The sequence below is a fragment of the Protobothrops mucrosquamatus genome, unplaced genomic scaffold (assembly GCF_001527695.2).
Source record: "Protobothrops mucrosquamatus isolate PMUCROS unplaced genomic scaffold, P.Mucros_1.0 scaffold2091, whole genome shotgun sequence".
In the NCBI taxonomy this organism is placed as follows: domain Eukaryota; kingdom Metazoa; phylum Chordata; class Lepidosauria; order Squamata; family Viperidae; genus Protobothrops; species Protobothrops mucrosquamatus.
This window is the reverse complement of record NW_015388193.1, coordinates 70541-96973: the sequence shown is the minus strand read 5'-3', so window position 1 is coordinate 96973 and position 26433 is coordinate 70541. Positions and strand designations below refer to the sequence as shown.

The window sequence follows — 26433 nt, the reverse complement described above, 5'->3', positions numbered from 1 at the left end:
GCCGGCAATGGCAAAAAAGTTGAAATACATCACGTCACGTGATGTTGCGAGTTTGACACCCCTTCTTTAGGGCCTGCAACATCATTGGAGCCATTTGCTGGGCTTTACTCTTTTTTTTTTTTTTTTTTTGTAAACTACCCTTTGAGCAGCATTGAAGGAGGTTTATCTATACTGTAACATTGTCAACCAATGGTGGTGAGAGGAAGTGCTGCCATTTATTCTAATCCAAGTTGGAAACTTAAAAGACCATAATACTTTCAACAAACTGGAAAAAAAAAAACGAGATTTCAAATTCTGTATTATGTCTACAGTGAGTCAGTCTTCAGTGGAAGGAAAAGCTGTTTCACTGAAACAAGAGAGAAAAATTGTCTATCTGGATTTCTTACATGCTAAACTGAAGCAACTAGTTAAATCAAAATTAATTTCCCAAACATATTTCCTCCTATTTTAATGTATAACTGCTGTATTGACTGAATCAATACATTAAACAAATTACAGATGTATGACTCCAGGATATTTCTACCTTAAACTACCTTTAAATTTTTTTAAAACCCTAGACGATCAGGGTTATTTACAATAAATACAATTATAACACAATACCTTGCAAAGAATGTTTTCTAATATAATCAGAAAAAAGCTTCCAGTATCTTTTAACTGTTAAAATGGTAAAAAGCAATTAGTCTGCTTATCGTTAAGCCAAATCTAGGAACTACAGTTAACACGTGCTTAAAATTACTTGCTTTTTCTGCATGGAGAGGGCCACATTCCTATTATATGTGTATTAAAAACAAAACAGCTTGAGTGGATGACATTTCGGTCACAATCAAATCCAACAATACTGAAAAACAAGTCACACTTGGCCCAGCAAACTTTAGCTGGAATCGAGAAGACTGAGGTCAATCTTGAAATAGACATAGGGGTAATAGTCTTGATTGCTTAGCTGCAAGCCAGGAATGTCAACCGAAGTCTGGGAAAAGATTAAAGTAGGGTAAGGTCCTTCAAACTTATAGATAGGTGCTACAATTTTTACTGAATGTGTGGGAATGCTTAAGAAACATCAATAACCATAACAGGAGCAAGTATTGTGAAATGAAAGACTTCCAACAAGCAGTAAATACAGATGTTAAATTGGAAATCTCCAGACTTAGTGTAATGAAGCTGATCCCTCATTAGAAGTCTCTAGATCAGGGGTGTCAAACTGTCGGCCTGCAGGCTGGATGCATCAGGCCAAAACCGCACCCACCCCATTGCCGGCAATGGAAAAAAAGTTGCAATACATCGCAACACATCACGTGACATTGTGAGTTTGACACCCCTGCTCTAGATCTTCTGAAAACTTCACAGCAGATGATACAGGAATAAGGTAAGCCAATTTAAGGGTGGAGTAACTGCAGCCCTGGGGTTCCACACATACTCTGTTAGGGAAGTATGGCACTTTTATAACTTTATGGACTTCAACTCTCAAAATTCCCATGCTGGCTTAAGAATTCTGGGAGTTGAAGTCCACAAATCATACAAGGGCCATAGTTCCTCACCTCAGCTATAAATGATTGTTACCTTTTATTCAACAGCCTCCTGACTGGGAGGCAGAAGGCGGTGTCAAAAATGAGACAAGGGGAAGGGTCAGAATAGGAGACACTACCCATTTTGACCTATGCTTCCCACAGCCCTTGTTTGCCATCTACCTCTTTTGGCGGGCCACCTGCAATGGCATACTTACATCCAATAGGCTGGCTGCTGCTACTTCATCCAGATGCTTGAAAATTGCATTTAGTACTTCTCTCAACCTCTTCATGGATTTCTTATTAGGATGAAGTAGCATTGTCTGGAAGTTCACTGGTAATCCATACCTTGAATAAATTCAATGGGTGTTAAACTGGCAGCAGCAAAATGCAATGCAAGAAGTTTTCACATTACCTATCAACTATCCTCATTTTGCTTTTCTTTGTGACTAGGAGTTTTTAGTCTTAAACTGCACCAAAGATTGTTTATTTTCCTTATTAACTCTATCACAACATTTGCCTAATTACAGTTTGTTTATTCCTGGAATGTTTAAGAACCACAGGTTACCACAAAAGTATGTTTAAAATCAATGAGAAAGTTAAAGTGATCAACCGAGATCTGTAATGATTGTACCGAGTTTGTGATTTGTTTTAGGAAAAATGTATCCTATGAAATTTCATGTTTACCTGAGGACAGATTCTGAAAAAACTCTTAGTGCCTTTATATGGATCCAAGCCACAAATGCTTCACTGAAGTTCACCTTTAACCATCTCAACAGAGGACCCTTTAATGAGTAAAATACAATATCAGTTAATAGAAGAGCTGTAAGTGTAATTCTCAAAGGTTCCAAACTGATGGCCCATTTTTTTTGAAAATTTCACAAAATAATATGAAATATGTGAGGAGCAATGTAATCCACTTTCTTAAATTAAACCGAGTCTTAAATTACATTTAGGTATTGTCATGCTCCCATAATACTTAACCAAAATGGCTAATTGTGATCCTTGGCCCCTCCCAGGAAGGATGCAGGTAATATGATTCAGCATCCAGTGATTAAAAAACAACTCCTTGGTAGCCAAAATAGAGTTGACATAGCGGGAATTTGTCATCCAGGTAGAACTTGTCACATGCATATACGTCCAATCCTATTTTATGGCCTCCAGAACTCACAATTATGCCCCAAAAGTTCACCTCTATTTCACTGATATTCATCGATGGCATGTTTTCATGGGTTTCATACAAAGTAAGGTCTGTGGAGGCTTCAGTTACCCATTCACTCCTTCAAAAATCAAGCCCTCCAAAAATGGGTGAAACATATTAGCCAATGACTCAAGTAGTCAAGCCTACAGATCGTGGTGCTACCTCTGGCTGGGAAAAACTTGCAGAAGAGCTAGCCAACCCATCTGAATGGTGTCTGTTGGGTTGCATTCCGCTCAGCCTTCAGAGGATAACAATTTCCCCAGGCATTTGGGTCAGGTTTATGCGATGTCCATTGCTGTTGTTATGGGGGGGGGTAGTACTAGTTGAGAGTGGGGGGTCACTGTTTTATCTGTGGGCATTGAGGCTTGTATTTTGTGGGTTGTGTGCTTTTAATCTTTATATACTGCCCAAAGGTATTTATGTAAGATGGATGGCCATATTAATCAAACAAAATTAGGTAACATCCATTCACAGGGAAGACATTTGAAAGTCCCGTTTTTAGAAAATCAAGAGTACTATTCTGGACTACATCTACTATTATATTGAAACACTGTGTTGATGAGAGAAAACTGCACTGGTTTGTGCCTAATAAGGTTGTGTGTGTTTGCGTGCATGCATGCATCTGGATGCATGCATGCACCTTTGAATCAGTATTGGCTTTGGCCTGGACAAGTCCCTGCAGTTTTCTTGGCAAAGTTTTTCAAAAGTGGTTGGCCCTTGCCTCCTTCCTAGAGCTGAGAGAGAGTGACAGGCCCAAGGTTATCCAAGTGGCTTTGAGCCCCAACCTAGAAGTCCCATTCTCCCGGTTTCTTACGTGGTGCATTAACCACTACAGCACACTAGTTCTCAACCACACACGTGCACACTCCAAAGGTTTACAGGTGTAACCAGACCTGTAAACATAAACTGCAAACATAATAGCTGTATTCACAATGTGTTAAATTTGGTTCCTTTTTCCCCCGGTTTGGCCTGCGGTGCAAACGTAGGTCATTGATTAATTCATGGGTCAATGAGTCATGCGGATTGTGGCAATGGATTAATTCAGCAATCGGGTTAAATGTGTTGTGTGAACAACACTTTTGGATAATGAATTGTCTTGGCTGTCATCCCAAGAATATGTATAGCATTTCTGGGCAAACCATTAACAGTGGGATCGTGTGGTAACTTGGCAAACAGTCAGCAAGTGGGGCACAGAAGTCAATTCCGCACAACTTGAAGTTTACTCACATACTGTTGCTTCTTATCAGAAGCTAACTTCCTCATTTCGTCCTTTTCACACTTCAGTTCTTTTTCATCAAAATAAAATTCCCGCACCATGAACCTGAAAAGAAATCAGTATAGACATTCAGCACCTGGGCTTTTAGAAAGCTGTTCCCTGCCTGGGCTTTTGAACACAAATGCTCTTTTAAACCACAAGGTACACTTTGAAAGCTTAGCTGGGAAAGAAGGTAAGTTTTGGCAGTGTGGGAGTAAGTCACGTTAGACTAATTTTCAAAGCTTTCAGGAGCTCTTGTCATCTTTAATAAGCTCGTTTTATTTTCAGCTCCATGAGTCCCTCCCGATGCATCAGACTGGAAAAAGTGACTCATTAGCTGAAGTTATGAAGGGTTTCTTATTTTTCCTTATATCCTACCCTTCCTCTCTGAATTTAACAGCCACCCTGGGTGTTTTGGATGGAGAGCCAGTGGTCAAAATAAGTGATGATTTAGGCCAGTGGTGGCGAACCTATGGCATGCGTGCCAAAGGCGGCACTCAGAGCCCTCTCTGTTGGCACGCGTGCCACCACCGCCAGCAGCAGGTCCATCAGGCCACCACTGCCACCTGGAGCAGGAGCCCCGCCCAGCACAAAGGAGGCGAAGCGGCCGACTAGCAAGCTCAAGTAGAGGTGGTAGAGCAGAGGTCACCAACCATTGTCGATTGGTGGACTGGAAGAAAAGGGAGGGGGAAGAAGCATTTTACATGCATGCATGCGCACACGGGGCCGTGAGCATCGACACACTGCAAATGGGGCGGAGCTAGTGCCTGCATGATACTCACTAGGCCTGCCCCATTCTTATGTGGTGCAGCACCTAGTATCTGCACCCCGGGGTGCGGCGGTGGCCATTTTTGGGCTTTGCAGCATGGTGGCCCATTTTTGTGCTCCCAGTTTTTGCGTGCCAGAGGTAGCACTCAGAGGAGCCTCCCTGCCCCCCCCCCGAGGGCACCACAATGCTGATGCGGCCCTGGCACTTTGCAATAAATAAGTGGGTTTTGGGTTGCGGTTTGGGCACTTGGTCTCTAAAAGGTTCGCCATCACTGATTTAGACTGTAGATAGTCATATATGAAAATATCCTTAAACAAGTTTAAAATCTGGTTAAAACGTAGCTGAATGGTGTGTATATAATAGACTTTCCCCACTATATCCTGGAGATTCATGGAAGGCAGAGAAGAAATGGCTGCCCGGTCTTCCTATTCTGCTGATGCAAACAGACCCACCCCTGGATCCAGCCATGTGCAAATTATTCAAGAGCTCTGATGAGTAACTGCATGGACGTGTCTAGTTTCACTTCAGCACAGGAGAAAGAGCCTGAATTATTTTGCTTTTCTGGCATAGAAGTAGAAAGAAAACCATACTTGTTCTCTCTGGCTTTGGTCTTAAAGTCATCAATCACTTTTCGGAACAGGGTGACTGTGAAGAGCCCTCCCTCGGTGTCTTCAGCGATCATCCTGGAAGAATCAAATACATTGCTCCAGTTATTCTAAAACTTATCCTGCCTTTCCGTGATAGGGTGCCAAAGCAATTAACGACGAGTGTGTAATTGTGATTGTTAATAATGATAACCTGTCGTAATTGGTAATTGTCAGATTCAATTACTTCCTTAGCAGTTTCTTAATCCACACAATAGTACTGTACACTCTATTGTTACATAGAGATTTTTTTTTAGCTTCCATTTCGCCACCACCACCAAGTTCATGTGATTAACAGAAGACACTGGGTTCTTCAGAAAACAATTGAACACACTTTCCAAACATTGCTACCTACATTCCTCTTACGGTACCCCTTTCCTTTCCTTTCCTTCCCTTTCTTTTCCTTTCCTTTCCTTGACAATAAAAAGCAATCTTGTTATATAAGAAGAAATATCAAAAAGAAAAACTCAGCAGCTTTAAATCAACCTCCCCCAGCATCCTTTAAAACTTTATGCAATAAGACAGTATTAATATTTAATACTTTTTAAAAAAATAAAAATGAGATATTTCTTGTCACAATTTGCCACAATCCAAATTCTTTCTTTTTCAAAATTCCTAGTAGAAGAGGAGACTCAGCCGTGTCTAATCCTATTTAAGTTCCTTCAAGGACCCCCTGCAATGTTCATATTCCAGAATATCCAAATCAGAAGCATGCCAATTTGGAAAAAAAAAATTCAAGCAAAGCATTTCCAAACCAGAATATGACAATACCAGGAGGATAGGGAAGTAGTACATGAGGGAAAACCGAGAGATCGTTCAGAAAAATAATAATTTATTACACTTGCATGCCACCTGACTCCCAACGATTCTTAGCATAAGGTTGAAATCTGTTAGAGAAACAAGGCAGTCCAAAAGTTGTACTTACTTCGTAGAGCGAGGAACCACCATATCCGAGAGTGATTCATATGTTTTTTGCCATTGCACATAGCTTGATCTGCAACAAGACAAATTTTGTACAGTATCTCTGTAGAAAGGGCTACTTTAAGCATAATGATTGTCACTTCTCTTTACAGAAATTCAGAAAATCTTAATGCTAAGTTGATAAGTGGGGGGAGGGGGGAAAGCACCACAGTGAGATCGACCCTGTGTGACAAGGATGTTCAATTTCCATCAGCTTGAGCCTCTAGGCAGCATCTTCTGTGCCAAATTCCAAAAGTGGCTAAAACCGTGCTATTCTCTTCAAGACACTCATTTTACCCTTTAACCCAGCGGTTCTCAACCTATGGGTCGCGACCCCATTTGGGTTGATCGACCATTTCACGGGGGTCGCCAAGCAAGGCTGTCCGCCATTTTTTTGTCCGCCATTTTTTTTGTCTGCCATTTTTTTCCCTTTTCCGGCGGGTGCCTTACCTCCCTTGGGCTGGGCCAGCTGGTGGTCGGCCTGCTCCATCTCTGCCGCTTGCCAGCTACGCCTTGGCCGGCGCAGGGGGCAGAGCCATGCATGCGCGGCGCTCCCGGGCAGGGAAAGTCCTCGACTTATGACCGGTTGGGTAGTCCTCGACTTATGACCGGTTTAGTCCTCGACTTATGACCGGTTTAGTCCTCGACATACGACCGGTTGGGGGTCGCGGCATTAAAAAGGTTGAGAACCACTGCTTTAACCAAAACTGAAATTTTAAGTTCCACTCAATCTCCAATGGGAGAGCATTGGGCTTCCTGAGCTGCACATTTTATAGGCCAGAAATCCTGGAGGACACAGGTTGCCCAATCCCCATTCCATTTTTTTCTAAGGGTTAGCCAGCTTCCAGTGTAAACAGCTAGCGTTAAGACCCTTGAATTGTCTTCCCGAGTGAGCTGACAAAAGTGGATTCAAGCATGGTGCTGGGCCTAAGACTTGAGAGGTGAACATTCAGAGTTTATACTGAAGTTTCCATATTCGGGGAACTTCCTAGGGGGCTCATTGCAATTAGAATACGTTCTAACATACAGGCAATCCTCTACATATGAGTGTAATGGAGCCCGCCATTTACGGTCGTATATACTGTGATATATTGTAAAATTATGCCTTTTTTTCCCAGTGGTCGTTAAGCAAAGGCGGCAGTCGTAAAGCAAACACTGCGGTCATTAAGCGAACCAAAGTTTGGTTTTGCACAACTTTGCCAGAAACTGGAAGTTGTCAGGTTTTGATAAAATGTGGCCATGTGACTGCGGGACATCGCAAATAGCTATAAATAATAATAATAATAATAATGATAAAGTTGGAAGGGACCTTGGAAGTCATCTAGTCCAACCCCCTGCTCAGGCAGGAAACCCTATACCATTTCGGACAAATGGCTGTCCAGTTTCTTCTTAAAAACTTCCAGTGTTGGAGCATTCACCACTTCTGGAGGCAGGTTGTTCCACTGGTTAATTGTTCTAACTGTCAGGAAGTTTCTCCTTAGTTCTAAGTTGCTTCTCTCCTTGATCAGTTTCCACCCGTTGCTTCTCGTCCTGCCTTCAGGTGCTTTGGAGAATAGCTTGACTCCCTCTTCTTTGTGGCAGCCCCTGAGATATTGGAACACTGCTATCATGTCCCCCCTCGTCCTTCTCTTCGTTAAACTAGAATGAAACTGTGTCTCTGAGTGCCCAAAGTTCAATCACATAACCATGGAGGGAGGCTGACCATCAGAACTTTGAATTCCCTTTTTGGGGGTAAATCATAACTGGAGGGGCTACTTGGATATCGAATCTTGTCTACAAGGATTCCACGATGCTCTTCTTTCCCTTGTTCACCTCCCCTTCTCTATATCTACCTGAAGCAACTACTAAAAAGGTGACGGAGAGGAGCTGAGGAATTGTCGATAAATACCAAGCTCTATTTCAATGGGTTTTACATCTGAGTAAGCCTAAACAAAAGATGTTCTATGTGTGCCAGCATCCTTGGATTTATTTTACAAAGAAAAAAACAGCATCTACAGTTTCGAAAAATAAAGAAATCCTCACTGCACCGTGGTACAGGTAGGCCTCGACGTATGTCCACAATGGAGCCCAATATTTCTGTTGCTAAGTGAGACATTCATTAAGTGAATTTTGCCTCCTGTTAACAACTTTTCTTGGCACAGTTGCTCAGTGGATCACTGCAGTTGTTAAATTAGTAACACGGTTATTAAGTGAATCTGGTTTTCCCCGTTGACTTTGCTTGTCGCAAAAGTTGATCACCTGACCCTGGGACACAGCAACCGTCATAAATATAAGTCGGTTGCCAAGCGTCTGAATTTTGATCCCGTGACCATGAGGATGCCACAGTGGTCATAAGTGTGAAAAACAATCCTAAGTCACTTTTTTCAGTGCCATTGTAACTTCAATCACTAAACAAACTGTTGTAAGTCAAGGACTACCTGCATTCCGAATCTGTCATGTGGAATGCTCCTATTTACAATGCAGATAAACTTCACTTCACAATCACAACTGGGACCAGCAACTACATTACTAAGCGATGCAAGTCATTAAGCGAGACACGTGACTGCAACAGACTTACAACCTCACGTCTGTCTGCCATGGTTGTTATGATTGTTAAGTGAGACACCAAGTGACCACAACTTGCGATTTTACCGCCGGTTTCTTCTTAATCAGCTTTGCTTCTCGGAAGCCAGTTAGGAAGCATGCAAATGGTGATTGTCTGACTATGGGATGCTGCAATGGCCATATATTTCTGCCATTGCAAAGTGCCCAAATCTTGATCATGTAGCTCAGGGATCCCCAACCTTTGCAACTTTAAGACCTGTGGACTTCAGCTCCCAGAATTCCCCAGCCAGCATGGCTGGCTGGGGAATTCTAGGAGTTGAAGTCCACAAGTCTTAAAGTTGCAAAGGTTGGGGACCCCTGATGTAGCTGCAGAAACGGCTGCAATGGTTGCCAGTGCAAGGAGCCGAGTCATAAAATTACACTTTCAGTGTCAAAATGACTTCAAATGGTCACTAACAAGGCAGTCATTATGCGAAGAATACCCGTAGATACATTCACAGTGTGAATTTGAGCAGAACTGGAGCTGAGGATCTTATGGAAGGCAATAAAGCCTCTGGCTCCAACCTTGTCCTTTTCCATTAACTCTTTGGTTAGTAGAGGACTTTCTATCAATTCATTTCACCAAAATTTTCCTGGCCAAACTGGCATCATGTATACAGAGAATTGTCTCTAAAACACTATGTAAACCTTGAGCGTTACAATTAAACCCATCCATAGGAAAGCCAACTTTTTCTTACTTAGGAACTACAACAAGGAGAGTGATGAGATATTCGGAATTCAACACAAAGTCTTCCTTGTTCACTATATCTGTTAATGTTCGGGTCAAAAGATTTCCTCTGGGGGGGGAAAAAAAGGCAGAAAAGATCAGTACAGGATTACCGCACCATTTATACTTTCTAAATGTTAAGTAGATGCTTAATTGGATGACTAGAAAGAAAATGTTTTCAGGGAATTTTTGGACAAACTTAAAGCAAATCCAGCCGTTATACTGTATAGTAAGCTTAGAGGAACTAGGCACTTTTTAAATTTTATTTAAACAGATTAATTAATTAATGCAGATCCACTAAAGAGCTGACTAGAGAGCCAATTTGATGCAATGATTAAGGCCCTAGGCTAGAAATTGGGAGATTGTGAATTTTAGTTCCATCTTAGGCATGAAACCATATTAGGCCAATCACCCTCTCTTAGCCCTAGGAAGCAAGCAATGGCAACTTGCTGACTTGTCCAGACAGTGACTAGAAATCATCAATACTGACCCAAAAGCACCAAAACCCCACTCCCTGATTAAGCCCATATTACTTGTCTGTATTACTATATTCCAGTGCGGCTAACATGTTAAGACATCGTCATAGGAAGTCAGTATCTGTCATGGCCTCCTCGGAGCCAGGGTCTGAGGAGGAGGAGATGGAGATGGGACCGATGGAGGGAGATGGCACTGCCTCTCTGGCCCAGAAGGAACGACCAGAGGAGGTGGACGAAGCAGTCCCGGGTCCCTCGGAAGGGTCACCAGGGAAGAAGAGAGGACGCAGGATGACCGAGCGAGGGGGGAGGAAAGGGCAGGCAGTAGAGCAAAGGAGCGACGGAGCTCCAGAGACGAGCAACTGCCTCCCCCATCCAATCCCTGAGCATGACTACTCAACCCGACTACTCGGAAGGAGGGCGCCCCATCCCTCTTGACAAGGCTTTCCTGAGGAATAGGATTTAAAGAGACGCCGTGGGGAGCAGCTTTTGTCGGGAACAAGCGCTGTATTTTTCTAGCCACACTTGCTGTTACCAACATCTTGCTGCCTTGCCTTGCCTTGCCTTGCCTTGGCCCTGGCCCTGGCCCTGGCCCTGGCCCTGGCCCTGGCCCTTGCTGGACCACAGTGACACAGCTCTGCGACACTCAGTGACCAAGCTTCCTGAACTGTGCTGCTCCCCTGGACTTCTAGCAGCCAGGAACTATTGGAGGGGTTTGTGTGTGTGTGTGTGTGTGTGTGTGTGTTTAGATCTTGCTCTTGGACTTGAAGTGAATGGTGGGAATTTTGAGGGAAAGTTGGAGCAATAAAAGGGAGTTAACCCTTCACTTTGGCTGTGTCGCTTCCGTGCCCAGCCCCGGGTCATAACAGTATCCCAGTGTATACAGAAAACGCAATCCATTAAAACTTATCTAAACACATACATCGTTTTTCTTTCCAGATTCTGAAGATTTCCTTTGATGTTGTTGTAGACAGCTGCTCGGCTTTTCATGTCTGCTTCAATTTGTGTAATTTGCTAAACATAAAAAGGAAATCCAGCTGAGCAATATGAACTCTGCATCCATTTTAAAGTCGAGCGTTTTAATAATTCCATACATGCAAAAGTCTACAAAGAGTATAGATTCTATTGTTAGACTTACCAAAGGGCCAAAACTAAACTTAGTTTCCATTTTAGTTGCAATTTAAATACCTACATCTGTCTTTCTCTCTTAACAACAAGGAGGAAATTGATTTATCCTTGCTCTGTTATGACCTTGAAGAAAATCCTTCCTTGTACCAGGGTGAAACTCCTCATTAAAAGCACACTTGTAATTCAGATTTACAGATACAGAAATAAATGCCTTCCCTCAGCTGAAAACTGCTGTGTGACAGACTTGTGACTGCTTCTAAGACAGACTTAAAATACAGGAGATACTTCTTAGGACGACATAGATATTACATGTTTATTTTTTCTTTTCTTCTCAGACAAGAATGTCTTTGTGGGGAGAAAGATGAGGAAGAAGATATTTTCCATAATGCTAGAATTTGACAGTGTGGGGAAAGGCCCTAGTTTGCCTTCTGATAAATTTCAAAGCAAATCAGTACCCATCATTTCCAGAACTGGGTTCCTAAGGAAGCTGTCCTAAGTAATTAGATGCTTAATTAACTGCATTTTATTATCATTTCCGAGAAACAGCTTTTATAAGGTGCTTCTCAGTATCCGAGAAAGGAGGGAAAATGATGATTACCTTTGCTAATCCTTCTGAAATGTTCTTCAGTGGCTGTTTTATTGGATACTTGGCCATGTCCCATTCAAACTTTGTCAGGTAACTAATCAGGTCAACTGAAACGATTAAAAATAAATCCAGTGAACTGCATGCGTATAAGAATTATTCTGAGAATAAAGTATTCTTTTTGCACGAAAACCTGCATTCAGATTAGCTTGCATTTAGGATATGGCTTGGATAAGGATTGCCATTTTATATTTATTCCCTTTTCTAGATACTAATCCAGATCTGAAGGTCTGCCATGCCAATTGTTTACAATTTAAAAATATTCACCCAGTTAATTTCATGAAGAGGAATATATTCATCTTAGTTCTCATCTTGTCAATACAGTTAGCAAATAAGAGAATAAAGATTGTGATTAAAAGTAATAGTTAGGTTTAATTTTAGGGCAGGGTTAGAGAATCCATGGCCCACACAATGTGTCACGGAACTAAAATGCTTCACAGCTAACAAGCAGCAAGAACTGGAGTCCCGAAAGATATAGTTCATATTGGCTGGGGAACCATAAAAACCCCTAACTTTTTTTATATATTTAAAAAAAACTGCTTTTGCAGTTTTAGTTCTCTCCTTTTTGTGGCTGGCCTTTTAAGTCACTTTGGTCTAGTGCAGGGATAGGCAACCTTGGCTCTTTTATGACTCGTGGACTTCAATTCTCAGAATTCTGGGAATTGAAGTCCATGAGTCATAAAAGAGCCAAGGTTGCCTACCCCTGGTCTAGTGGTTAAGGCACCATGCTAGAAACCAGGAGATTGGGAGTTCTAGTCCCGCCTTAGGCCTGAAAAATCAGCTGGGTGACTTGAAGTCAATTGCTCTCCCTCAGCCGAACCCATGTCACAGGATTGTTGTTGTGGAGGAAATAAGAGGAAGAAGATATGTTGGATATGCTCACTGCCTTGAGTTATTTGTAAAAATAATAAAGGCAGGATACAAACAAACATATAAAATCTTTATATTGGAAGGGGACTGCTTTCTTTTGTAAACTTATTATCAGATTTGGGGGTTATTTCCAGAGGGATAAAAAAAATAACACGTGCAGAGACTATCTAACATACTCAGAGTGTGCAAAATCTCACGTAAATTTCACTTGTGTCAAAAAATCTACCAACCTACATTACTCTGCGTGAACATAAAAGCTGCTTGAAATGAGATATCCGCATATTTTCCTGTTCGTTAAAGGAGAAAAGTGCTTGACTTTGCTATAGCTCTTCAGTGGAGATGGAGCTTTTTAAATGTTAATTGGATTAGTATTTCAATAAGGACCAAATTTATGACTATTAACGGGTGCATAAAGGGCATTTTGCTAGGCAGTGGGAGAAACCAGAACTAAAGGAATGCATGAAGGGTTGGATCCTGAATTGTATGCTTTAATGCTGAGATCCCCACTGCAGTCCTTCTTGTACCATCCAAAAGCTTTCAAGTGACCTTTGCTATGATATCAAAAGTAGCGTGGAGATAAAGCAGGGGAGCAGAAATGATCAAGGGGGGGGACCTAATGCGGGGCAAGGTACTTTTTTAAAGCCATGTTTTAAATAATACATGTGTGCAGGAACAAACAAACACACACAAACATCTGGAGCTGAAAAAAACAGAAGAACATTCAAGGATGCTTCTAGACACCCCAGCAACTTTGTGTAGTTTTTAATGAGGTCTTAATAACACACATAAAAAGGAATTCTTAAATGAAATCTTCTTCACTTGAGGCCCCTTTGTTGGGAGAGAATATGTGTGCAAGAAACATATGGGACTCAACACTCACAATGCAAATCCAGATGCTCTAAAGAAATAAATGATTGACTGGCATGTAAGCAGGTGTGGTGACCTCTGCCTTAGTGGACAGTGTGTCTCTTTCAAATGCCTACAGCAATCCCCTTCCTTTGGGGTATCAGACTGGCTCCCTCTTGGTATCTCAAGAGTGTTGCTCTCTAGAGTGTTGCTTCTCCTAGAAAGAGTCACCTTACCTTCTCATATTTCCTGGGTGTGGAAAATCTAATGCGCACAGCAAGAATTTAGGACTTGGAGACCTGAAATCAACAGGCTTCATCTTCTATAAAATATGTATGAGACAGCTCAATAGGGACATTCAAGAAGCAAATGGACTCCTTCCAAAATTTTTTGTAAAATTCCTAAGTGCACCCTAAGTGCGCATGGTGCTAACTAACTGGCCCTTTCCTTTCCCTTCAACTGGGGGTGTCCATCCTTGGCAATTTTAAGACTTGTAGACTTCAATTCCCAGAATTCCCCAGCCAGAATTCCTGGCTGAGGAATTCTGGGAGTTGAAGTCCACAGGTCTTAAAGTTGCCAAGATTTGATACTCCTGCCTTAAGCCTTTCTGTCTCCTTCCTGAAAAGAAAGGAAATGGATTTTAAACAGAAATATTCCACCGTGCCGCACTTTATTGTAGTTCTCACATATTCTTCTGTACTCATTTCTTTTGAATAAACCCTGAATGCAAATAATCCATTACAGAACTATAACTTGTTGTGCACAGAGAGTGCTTTGCTCACAAGGCCTGCCCCATTCATTTCAACAGAACTCTCTGAGGTGAGTTAGGCTGAGAGAGAGTGACTGGACCAAGGTCACTCAGCTGGCTTTCGTGACTAAGGCAGGATTGGAACTCATGGTCTCCCTTATATTATGGATTAAAATATATAAGTTGGTTTAGTGTTGTTGTTGTTGTTTGAAAAAGCACTAGTCCTATATTGCAGAGAAGGAGTCAGGTTCTGCCAACAATGTGCTCTTATGGTCTGTCACCAGTAGGTGCATTAAAAGCTTTCCAATGCTGCTGCTGACAAGAATTATTATCCCCACTGGGCAATGCTCCCAGATCACTTTGTGTAGCTTCACTTCTTGTGACCCTTTGCACACCACATCACAGATACATATATCCCCCTTGGTAGGAGAGGAAAGGATAGTTTGTCCCCTCTATTTTGGCTTTGACAGCAGTAGGTGCCATAATGATATCTGTTGTGATTATGTGTAGACCATCCAGAATTGTGTGATTCAGGAGGTCAGTTTGCTACACACATGTTCTGCATGGTTTTCTTTAGGTTATTGCCAGATGCTTAAAATGGAAAGTCACTTACTGACAGCATCAGAGCTCCTTTCTGTTTCACCTGTTGCTTGTCTTCCACACTTGTGGATCCAAGATACCTTGGAACACGGGTTTAGCACTTTTTCAGGACACCCTACACATGTTCAGAAATGATCTGACTGACAAATTCAAGTGATCCAAGGAGCTTTGGCAGTGGTCCCTTCCACTTCTTCCCATGTCCCGATCCCCATGTCCATATTCCCCAGCTTATGACCATTTGTTTAATAAGAGTCCAGAAGTACAATGGCCTTGGAAATAGTGCTTTACGGTCCATAAAGCACTTCCAACCATCACAAAATGTTGCACCATCATCCCCACAGTGACATGATCATGATCTGGGTGCTTGGCAATCTGTCTGCACTTACAACAGTTGCCAAGCGCCTGCAACCATGTGATCACCATTTGAAGTCTGCTCTATTGGCTTCCCCAGAAAGTCACTGAGGAAGCTGGCAGGGAAGGTTGCAAGCTGTTGCTGCCGCCTGCCGAGAGAACACCTTTTCACCTCTGGGGGTGGCTGAAAGAACTGCCTGCCAAGGGGAGCTGAACTCCTTCAGCAGAGTGCAGAAATGGCGCTGAAATCCTTAAGATTTCATCTTTTCCTGCGTCCCACTGAAGGAGTTTCCTTCTGTGCATGGAGGGAAGCTAAAATCCTCCAGCAGGCAGCTCTTTCAGCGAGCTTCCAGAGACAAGGGGAGCTGAAATCCAAGCAGAGCAGAGAGAGGCTGTATGGTAGAGTAATGAGCATGGACTTCCTCAGGCAGGTGCAGAGAGGTGGGTTGGGAGGCCTGGCCCAGGTTGTGTGTGGAGTGTCTCTTTGTTCAAGGGCTGAAAAAACCTATTTGGAGTTTAGCAAAGAGGATTTTCAGCTCCTGAGTGGAGAGGCAGAGCAATAACGAAATGAGCCTATGATGTCTCAGGGGATGAGGGAGGCCCTGGGAGACACACAAATTTGTTTAATGACTGCAACTGCAAATGCCAGGATTGCATCCATTAAGCAAAGCAATCATGTGGGCATCTTGCTTAATGAGCACTTCACTCAACAACTGAGATTTTGGTCCCAGTTGTGGTCATAAGTTGAGGACTAAGTGTAAGTCAGGCAACTTCATAGTGGGCTAATCTGCCATTCTAACCAATCATCTAATTCACCCATCCCCACTCCCCACCCATGAGGGAAATAGATTGGTGACTGTTTCCTAATCAGCAACCATAACTTGGTGGACAGAAAATGAAACAAGGGGAATCACCACTTCCTTTCCTTAAAATGGCTACGATAGCTACATAAGGAAAGTACGATGAGCCAGCGAGAATGTAGACTGGCAAAGGGACAGCATTGCTAATGCCAACATCGGGTGTGTTGGGAATTTGTTTTTTGTTTTCCCCTTTAAGGACTAATGAACAGCCCCCACCTGTGAGGAAGAGCCCTGGGTATACTAGACACGGGCTGCAAAATCTAAATAACCACTAGGTGGTAGCAGCAAGCTATATTTGCTGCCACTAAACCCTCATCTGAATTTTTACAGCTTAGATCCAGTGGCCCCAACTGATCTACTGGGTAAAAACTACAGTAATTTGTTTTGCACGCTTAAGAACACTGATGATACAATTGATCATAAGAAAACAGATGCATGCAAAAAAGTTTCACACACTCCAGTAGTCACTACAGTTCCTTTCACTATACATGCAGAGTAAGTTAAAAAGAAAGAAAAAGACTGAGGGAAAGGAAAAATCAACAGTAATCTAGGATGCAAACCTGCAGTAATCTGAGTCATAGGGAGATGGTGATCAAGCTACGGGGTTGTTACTAGAGAAATCCATCGTAACCTGATCACTGTACCCCTACAACCAGATGTGGGCTCGACTCTTATTATTAAACACACTAGTGCATGCTGGCCAAGACACATTGCCACCCAAACACAACATACCCTTTAGACATTTCATTTTGTCCTTTGTGCCTGAAATATAGTAAGTGCAATTATTGATCTTCAAAAATACCCGACTTAAAAAGTAAAGTTATCACTTGGCATCCTTATTCTGCAAGATGTTTGCCAAAGAACAGAATTCCATTCTGGTCTTATGGTATCAGCAGTCATTTCAACACTTCATTAAAGGTAATTTTCAGTAGACTGCACAAAAACATCTGTATGTAGGTATGAACTAAAGCTGAATTTGGAGCAATTCATGTCCCACTTTAGCCTGTGAAAGGCTGTCAGTTGCAATGTTCCTGAGATATTGCAGTTTAAAATGTCATTTTAGCCTGAGTTGATTTTCTTCTTCTTATCTGTTATAGTTACTTTTCCTTGTGCTAAGTCAGTGGTTCTCAACCTGTGGGTCGGGACCCCATTTGGGGTCGATCGACCATTTCACGGGGGTCGCCAAGCAAGGCTGTCCACCATTTTTTTTGTCCGCCATTTTTTTGTCCGCCATTTTTTTCCCCTTTTCTGGCGGGTGCCTTACCTCCCTTGGGCTGGGCCAGCTGGTGGTCGGCCTGCTCCGTCTCTGCCGCTTGCCAGCTACGCCTCGGCCGGCGCAGGGGGCGGAACCATGCATGCACGGCGCTCACTGGCAGGGAAAGTCCTCGACTTACGACTGGTTGGGTAGTCCTCGACTTACGACCGGTTTAGTCCTCTACTTACGACCGGTTTAGTCCTCGACATACGACCGGTTTAGTCCTCGACTTACGACTGGTTGGGGTCGCGGCATTAAAAAGGTTGAGAACCACTGTGCTAAGTGTTTCACTGCTGACTGCCATTAGAAACAATTAAATACTTTGTGATCTGTAGAATAAATCTGTATGGAATTGTAAAAGTAATAGTCATCTCTCTGGGAATCTGGACTCCTTGTAAGACAATCATATTTTTAATCGTATATACATTGAAGAAAAAGCATTGTTCTCTAAAACTAGAAGCACCATCTAATTTTCTAATAAATGAGCATATTAATTCCAGCAATTCTTTCTGGAAACTGAGTGAAAACAACAAACAACATCCAAACTCAACAATATATCCATGATTTTAAGGCCTACCTCCATTGGCCAGTAGATTTTCCTGTACTTTGTCTTTGGAATCTTCTAAAACTTCTCCAATATACTGGGCAATTTTCTTTATTACACTTCATACAAGAACAAAACAGTGACATTTTAGTTCAATTTAATTTGAGAACCATGAAATAACTTACAGCTAGATAGTAAAAAAAAAAAATCATTTTCATAGTCCCTAAAGTGAGAACCAATGTGTAGGCAGAAATGAGCAAACGACAAATCAAAATCAGTGATGGATTAACAGGGAGTTTCAATAACAACAAAGGAAATTGCCTTTTTTTTAAAAAAAAGTGTGTGTTGGGTATTGTACAAAATACCTGTTGAGTTTTGGTACTAAAAATAAGAAGATACTCTTTTTTTTCATTCTTAGTGCATGACTTCTTGTTGTTTTGTCCCCAACTCTGATGGATGGGACTAATAATTCAGTCCTAGTAAGTTCTGTATGTTACAAAGTCTGTTTCCCAACTGCTATCGTTGTCAAGAAAATAAGGTGTGGCTTGTTCGTAAGGTGACCAACCATCCTCCTTTAGGAAGGACAGTCCTCCTTTTGTAAGTTCTGTCCTCCCTCGAAAAGTGTCCTCCTACATGTCCTCCTTTTCGATATTTGAAGACTAATCTGCAGGGCTTTTTTTTTTTTCTCATAGAACGCTCAGAACGGCATTCCAGCACCTTTTTTTGATGTTTTTTTTTTCAACTTTTGCATGAGCTGTGCTACTCCCCCTATTGGTTTTCGAAAGCCAATAGGAATTGCTGCTGAGCGTGCCAAATTGCTGCTGAGCGTGGCCGGCAAACTTTGCACATGCAAGTTGTCTGCAGCGAAGGCAAATTGGTAGGAACTTTGCACCCCTCCCTGCTACCCAACTACACCATCTCCTAGTTAGTCCCGAAGATACCTGGAGGAGACTGAAGTGGCGACACCACGGTAAGTTTCTCTTGATCTTCGGCCCTGCTAGGGCAATAATAGCTGCGGGCGCAAGAGGCAGGGGTGGCGGGGCTGCTGCGGGCAGGGGTGTGAGGGGCGGTGGTGGCCGGCTGCCCCCCATGCTGTGGGAGCCACGGGGCCTGCTCTACACGGGGCTGTGCAGGGTGGGTGGTGGTGCTGGCGGGGCGGCTGCAGGCAGGGTGTGTTGACGGCGGGCTGCCCCCCGGGGCCGGAGCCGGCGTAGCTGGTGCTTTGGGAGCTGCGGGGCCCACTCTGCATTTATCATATTATAGTGTATTCTGTATTATTATTGCAATGAATGTTTCTTTTATGTACGATATTTTTTTTCTTCAATTTATTTGTGTCCTCCTTTTCATTGTAAAAAAGTTGGTCACTTTATTGTTCGGGAAGAGGAAAAAGCACACCTGGAATCAGAGTGTGTATATATGTAATTTGCTTTAAACTGTAGCCTACAAGCAACCCTGAATGGAGGAAGCTTTTTTGAAGCCCATGGGATCCACAGATGCTCCTTTCTTTCGGGTGTGCATTTGTGCATGTAATGGAACACTGATGTAGCAGAATTGGAAAAGTCCAAAAGCGCTTCCTCCAGAATAAACATATTTAGAAATGGACATTAACTTGCTTTTTAAGTATTAAGTCTCCACCCAAATTTCCCAGGATTCTCATCTTTATTCTATACCATTTTAACTTTGGTGAGCATTTATAAATAGGTTTGCAAGGAGAGCGGGCCATCCGAGATGGAAACAGCTCAAGAACGGATGGGCAGAGAGATCAGAATGCCACGGGCTGCTTCAAAGTGACATGGAAAAATACTCGGCCTCCTTGTGTAAATAAGTAATAAAACTGCAGGGAAACAAGAGACCCTGAAAACTCTTGCCCCTTCCCTGCCACGCTGGTCAGAAGCAGCACCGGCTGGTTTCTGCTGCCTAGCTAGATGTACCAGCATTTCCTCCATATGTTGATCTAATAACAGTTCCACTAACAACCTGCTTCTCTGCAAACTATAATATAAATGCTGAGTTCATTGGCATAGCTTCAGAGCAATTCCTCTTTGTCCATGGACTTCAGCATCTGTTGCCTTCATTTTTATAACACCCTAGTCTCACACACAAGTCAGTTCTTTCATCAGATGAGCTTTCCTGTCAGACTTTCGGCTTCTTCTATAAAATGATGCAGTTAATACAAATGTGGGTTGAATTCTCATGGCAAAAATCTTGCCATTATGAGGCATCTCTGCAGCTGCCCCTGCCCTTTGGAAAATCTTGCCCCCCCCATTCTTCTGGTTTTCCAGAAATGAGTTAAGAAGTGGGTCTTCCAATTAGCATGGGGGTCTAAGAGTATGACACAACCCTGGGGATGGCTGGTGGCTGGAGGGCACTCCTGTTGCCTCGTTAACCTTTGCAGCCTTCTGAATTTTTAACTTTAATTTTTTTTTAATTTAAAAAATATTTATCTTTTCCCTTTTAACTTGTAAGCTTTAACTTGTTGTTAATTCTGTTTTTAGCTCTGCTTTTATTCAGGTGTTTATATTGTTTTATTATGCTATTTTAAACCACCCAGGGTTACTTAGGGGAGATGGGTAATGCAGAAATTTAATTAATAATAAATAAATGAAAATGAAAATCTACATGGGGCAAGAGATTAAATGTGCATCAGTGTGGCAACCCATTTCTTGTCATTTTGGCATCACCATAATTAGGAATGGATGTCTACACACAGAGCAAAGTTGAATTCTTGGTGACCATAAGAGTACCGGTATTAGGAACCTAGTCAGAAAACAGATGAATTCTGAGAAAGAATGTTCCACTGAGGAGAAGCAAATCTATTTCTTAATAACAGGCCCATATGTTCTGCATTTTTTTTTTAAAAAATCCCAACCGCTCAATAAAATACACAACTTCATACTTCTAACCTTTCATACAGATGTAAGGACTAAGAAGAAAAGGGGAAAGACTCAAAGGTGCTTTTTCAAAACGTAACTGGACTATGTTTTTTTTTTCTCTTGAGGAAGAAGATATTTCACTTTTCATCCAAGAAACTTCATCAGTTCAGGCTGGATTGTGTGTGTGTGTGTGTGTGTGTGTGTGTGTGTGTGTGAGAGAGAGAGAGAGAGAGAGAGAGAGAGAGAGAGAGAGAGAGAGAGAGAGAGAGAGAGAGAGAGAGAGAGAGAGAAATGGAAGGATTAGGATTAATCCTTCCATCCCCCCACCACTATCCAGCCAGAACTGATGAAGCTTCTTGGATGAGAAGCAAAACGTCTTTTTCCTCAAGGGGAAAAAAAACAACATAATCCAGTTGACTTGAAAAAGCACCTTTGAGACAACCATGACCTGGATGACTGAGAATCTCCATAGACAAAAGGGGGAAGAAAATTGGAAAGTGGGCATTCAGAAAAAGAAATGAGAGAACGTAGGGTTTCTTATCTGCCTTGCCCATTTGACTCTGCTTTTCATTTTAAAAAGGGAAAAGGACCCTTCCCCCCCACCCAAAAAAAACCAACTTTTGTTCTAGGCTGCCAAATCTCACTATAGTGTTTCAAATATATATTTCATTTTCATCCCTATATTTTCTTTCCCAGATTCTGTGCTAATGCATCTTAGTAGTCCTATGTCTCTTAGTGGTGGTTATTACCAGTGTTATTACTGAACACTGAAGACTTGGGAGGGGGGCAGATTTAGCTATAGATGGACATTTTTGCCAAATAAAACTGAATAGAGCTATTTCGATATTCTTAAAAGCATCCATAGTGCTTCTGCAAAAAAAATGCTATTTCCCCCACATTTCCCATTACCATGAGCTCCTGGTTCATATCTGTAATGGCTCCTCAGAATAATTGTATAGAATAGAATGATGAAGAGGGCAGGGACCATTTTTCACAGGGACTTTGCTGATTACTTGGGGCGAAGGCTGTGTCCCTAGATCCAAACATATTGGATTCAAAATAAAAGACAGGAGTTTAGACCCAATTCTTCTTTAAACAGAATAAAACCAAACCTGCCTGATCTGGCTGACTTCTAAGGCCAAGCTTAAACAAGTCAGAGTTGGGTTCAGGCAGGAACCCTGTGACCTGGAGAAACAACATGCATTTGTCTTTGTGTGCAGTAAATAAGTTCTATTTTACCTTTCAGCAAAACTATCGAGTTTTCCCAACTCATCTGAGAGGCCAACCAGCGTGTCCAGAGTTCCTACCTGTGGAAGGGAACACAAATACTTTAACATAAACAGAAGAGCTGCACGACTGTTTTGCCAGAATGATCTTTTTTATTATTTTTGGCATGGATGTCCTTTTGTGTAATCAAAGTATTAAGGACACTTGGAGGAAGCCAAAGTCAATCAGAATATTTTCTCTCAATAGAAAATGACTGAAATGCCTCTTCTTCTATTCTACAGAAGGAAAAACTGCATATCATCATGTGATTATAAACCCACTTCTACAAGACTTCTTCCCTATTTTTATTATTGGTGTTCCTCAACAGCTTTATTACTCACAGTATATTGTATATGCAATCATAAGGCACTGAACAGAACATATATTTTCCTCACAAACTTCAGTAGGAAGAAACATTTCTTCTTTAAAATGAGAGAGCCTTACCTTATTTATATATAATGTGAGCAGAAAGCAGTTGCAGTAAATAAATTCATTGCATCTCTTCTTGAAATTATTACACTTTAAGATACCAACAGTATCTTACCAATAGTGAAGATGATTTTTCAGATACCAGCCAGCACTTCTATCATAGTCATATTATTAATCCCTGTATTATTTTTTTTACCTCTAGTACTCTAACCAAAATAAGCTAACTTGTTAGTGCAGGATGTTATTGAAGAAGTAATTTAATAAGTTGAAGTTCTGTCAATTAAATTATGATAAAGTCTACACAGCATGAATATTGAAATAACTAAGACCTATTTTGAATAGACATGCTAACAGCATTGGTACAAATTATGATTTTTTAATCAGTTATGGTAAAATATGACACAATGACATTGTGTGCATTTTATAATTCCCACTCACCCCCTTTTCTTTATAGACACCCGTTAAAATGTGATGAATCTCCATTCAAATGAAATGTATGGTTCCTTAGGACTAAGTCTCATTGAATTCATTCGGATTTAGTTTATTAATGCTACAATTGCATATACATTTATTTGTGAGTAAATCTGACTTAATTTGTCTCTGTATAAGACTTCTATGGCAGAGTTGCCCTTTGATTAATTGGAATCGTGACCATTAAGGATGCTCATAGATTGTCTAAAGTTCTTTGAGATTTTCTGCAAACGACAGGCTTGAGTAAAACCAAATTAAACCTCCAGATTTTTCTGCTAGTAATTAACCCACTGATTGATAATAATGGCGCATAGAATTCAAGCACTTCAGAAAGCTACAGAATGAAAGATAATATTCAGACTAATCCCACTCTACTAAAAAAGAAGAAGAAATATGCTTGATCCCAGCCCTGTTCTTGTCTTGCTGTTCCTTCTTCCCCCTCCCTTTCTAACTTTTCATCCACCTTTTACCTTGAGGTCAGGGATGGCGAACTTGCTGTTGCTGGATAGGTTGGCTTTCGAAGTCACGGTGTTCATTCTGTCCCAGGCAAGCAAATTTGTCTTATCCCCTGGAGCTGAGATTAGCCAAAACTCTGACATGGTAGAAAAGGATCCCCGAGTAAAAATCACTACAACTAAAGAAGGGGGGGGGACAAAAACACAAAAATAGATCAGCTAAACCTTTACATCCATTTAAAAAAATAAATAAAAAGGTATTGGTATTTCAGTCCATACAGGGAAACTTCTATCACCTTTCAATTCAAATCTAAAATTAAATGTGACCTTCTCTTCAAAGTCACCAACAGGCAAGTAGTTCCTTTTTTTTTCTTCCCCTCCCTGCCTGGATTGTTTCATCTGGTTAGTAGGGAGGAGTTTTTAATTGCAAGGGTGCTGGAACATGGAACAATTCACAATTATTTGCAGAAGTAATAGGCTGATCTGTTCATAATTCCAATGCAAGAAACATTATCTGAGAAGAAATGTTAAGGCATTTTTTTTTCAAACTTGGCAACTTTAAGATGTCTGGACCTCATCTCCCAGAATTCCCCAGCTAGCATGTTAGAATATATATTCTAGAAGTTTTTGTCCTTCATCTTTATACTAGAAATATCAAAACAAATAACAAAAATTAACTTCATTGTAAAAATCTAAATGACAGGCAGTTAATATATATTTGTTGCCGTATTGGCTTGGCCATGATGTAGATTTTTTTTTTTTTAAATCTACTTCTGTTCAGAAATATCAGAACAATGAAATGTATATATAAAATTACTAAGGCATTATGAGAAATAGTGCAGAGGAAGTAGTTTTCTTCTTCTGCATTTCATATATGAGCATCTATGATAATTTTATCAGTTTTAAAAAAGATAAAAGATTATCTACATTGAGCTTGACTCGTTATTAGATGGATACATCCCGGGCTTTTTTTTCTCATAGAACGCCCAGAACGGAGTTCCGGCACCTTTTTTGGATGGAACCTTGTAGGGTAGGCAAGGCGGGTTGTATGACGTGTGTGAGTTCCCGCACCTTTTTTTTTTTTTTTTTTTTTACAAAAAAAGCACTGGATACATCTATGTTCATAGTAAAGTGTTTGCCACAGCTGTCTTTTGGGAAACTTTCAGTTTTCCAACCTAGCCTTCAGCCCTGGGATTTCCTAGTGGTCTCCTATCTTTTCCTTCATCAGTTCCCTCCCTGCTTAGCTTTTTCAGAGAAAGCCAGGTTAGTTAGAGGCTGCCATCTGCAGAAACTGCCCACTATCATTAGGAACAAATGAGTGTGGTTGATCCTATGTAGCCATCTTTTAAGCCAGAAAGATCATTCAAAAATGGAAAGCATAATGAAACGGAAGGGGAAACGGTTGGCTATAGCTTTAATAGTTGTAAAAAGGGATCATAATCAACGTTCTTCAATTCTCCCTTCATCATTTAATCTTTAATTTATCTAGTAGTGGGTCTTCGAATATTGATTCCACAGGCAAAACTGACCCCTTTCTCAAATGGCCTGGGATGGATCCATGCCTTTTGCCTCTCAAACACAAAACAACCAAAAGCATCCTAAAAATATCACAAAGTAGGCTTGCTTTCAGTTTTATTGGGATAACTTACGTCTACTTGGATGTTGAAAGGAGCTCACAACGGCTGGGCGAAAATGCCTTTCCCATCCCTCCTAACTGCTTTTAGAAACAGAAGGGACGTAAACGGCCAAGCTCAACGACTAACAAATAGCGCATTCTATTCCCAAGACGCAGCGCCGAGATCCGAGTGGAATAAAATGGACCGAGTAGTAGAAAACTCCCCCGAGGCCGATCCGATCCCATCCCATCCCATCATTTCGCTTTAAGTGTTTCGGGTCTCTTTTCGAAGCCAGCGACGTAGCGCGCCCCCCCCCCCCAGCCGAAGCTTCGCAGCAGCGCAGCAACCGGCCTCTCCAAGGAGACGGCGAGAAAACTTTCCCACCGCTTTACTTACCCCACGTCCTCGGGAGACACGACAGGTGCTCCTCACCGTGTAGCGGCGGCCCCTTCCATTGCCGGCAGCAGGCGCAGCTCCGAGAGACGCCGGAGGGGGAGGAATGGACTTTGCAGGGCGCGGAGCCACCCGCACCTGAACCGCCACCGGCTGCGGCTTCGCCTTTTGCAGGAGGGAGGAGAGGCCCATCCCGCCGCTTTCCTCCGGCCAGTGGCGCTTGCCGAAGCTCCTCCTTGGCCTCCCCCGTCCAGCCTTTGCGTGGTTCAGATCTCGAGGTGCCTGCCAGGGATGGACGGTTCCTCAGGGGAGGTCCCGTCCTCCGTCAGACGATGGAGGCGCGCACACACCCAGACGGGGAAGCTTTAGAACTTTTTCCAGGGCTGGCCCTTCCTTCCTTCCTTCCTTCTTTCCTTCCTTCTTTCTTTCCTTCCTTCCTTCCATCACTGCCAGTCTCAGAGGTGCCACCAAGTCGTTTTGGTATATGGCTGAGATTGGTTGCTTCTTGTGAATTTTCGAAAGATCTGAGGCGTATATGAAGTAATAACCTGGATTTTTCTAAATTGCACCTAAAAAATAAGCATTGGACTAAGTCCTATCTATCTTTCTGTAACCATGGTTCTCTGTCTTTGAAAACAGATAGAGATAATAATAATAATAATAATAATAATAATAATAATAATAATAATAATAATAATAATAATAATAATAATANAATGGTTTCCCTTCTGAAGCAAATTTGCTTTGCTTACTCTGTCTAGCTGATAATTGAAACTGTATCATATGATCTGAATTACAGTCCATTTTAAAATGAGGCCTGGATACATTTATTACTTTTTAAAGCAGCACAAGATTTTAATAGGGAGAAAGGATATCATTTATCTCTAGACAGCAGCCAGCAATTTGTTTAATTGAATTCCTGTTTTGATTTCGGTTTGTAAGCCACTCCATTTCCAAAGATTCTCAGCAGT

At 41.8% G+C, this 26433-nt stretch overlaps 1 protein-coding gene across 2 annotated transcripts; it reads right to left on the bottom strand.

Annotated features, from left to right (window-relative positions):
* Positions 1–280: 280 nt before the first annotated feature.
* ATP6V1C2 (ATPase H+ transporting V1 subunit C2) lies at positions 281–25695 on the bottom strand. Of its 2 annotated transcripts, none has more exons than XM_015824038.1 (13): positions 25466–25695; positions 23469–23632; positions 22072–22139; positions 17993–18078; positions 11841–11935; positions 11037–11128; positions 9613–9711; positions 6297–6365; positions 5318–5410; positions 3931–4024; positions 2190–2287; positions 1721–1850; positions 281–967 (listed from the first exon to the last, which is right to left on the bottom strand). In XM_015824038.1, exons 2-13 carry the CDS (start codon positions 23595–23597, stop codon positions 872–874), a joined length of 1149 nt encoding a protein of 382 aa, XP_015679524.1. In that variant the 5' UTR covers positions 23598–23632; positions 25466–25695; the 3' UTR covers positions 281–871. The 2 variants fall into 2 exon arrangements, with proteins under 2 accessions (XP_015679524.1, XP_015679525.1); XM_015824039.1 differs by lacking the exon at positions 25466–25695 and adding an exon at positions 25103–25312.
* Between the last annotated feature and the right edge of the window lie 738 nt (positions 25696–26433).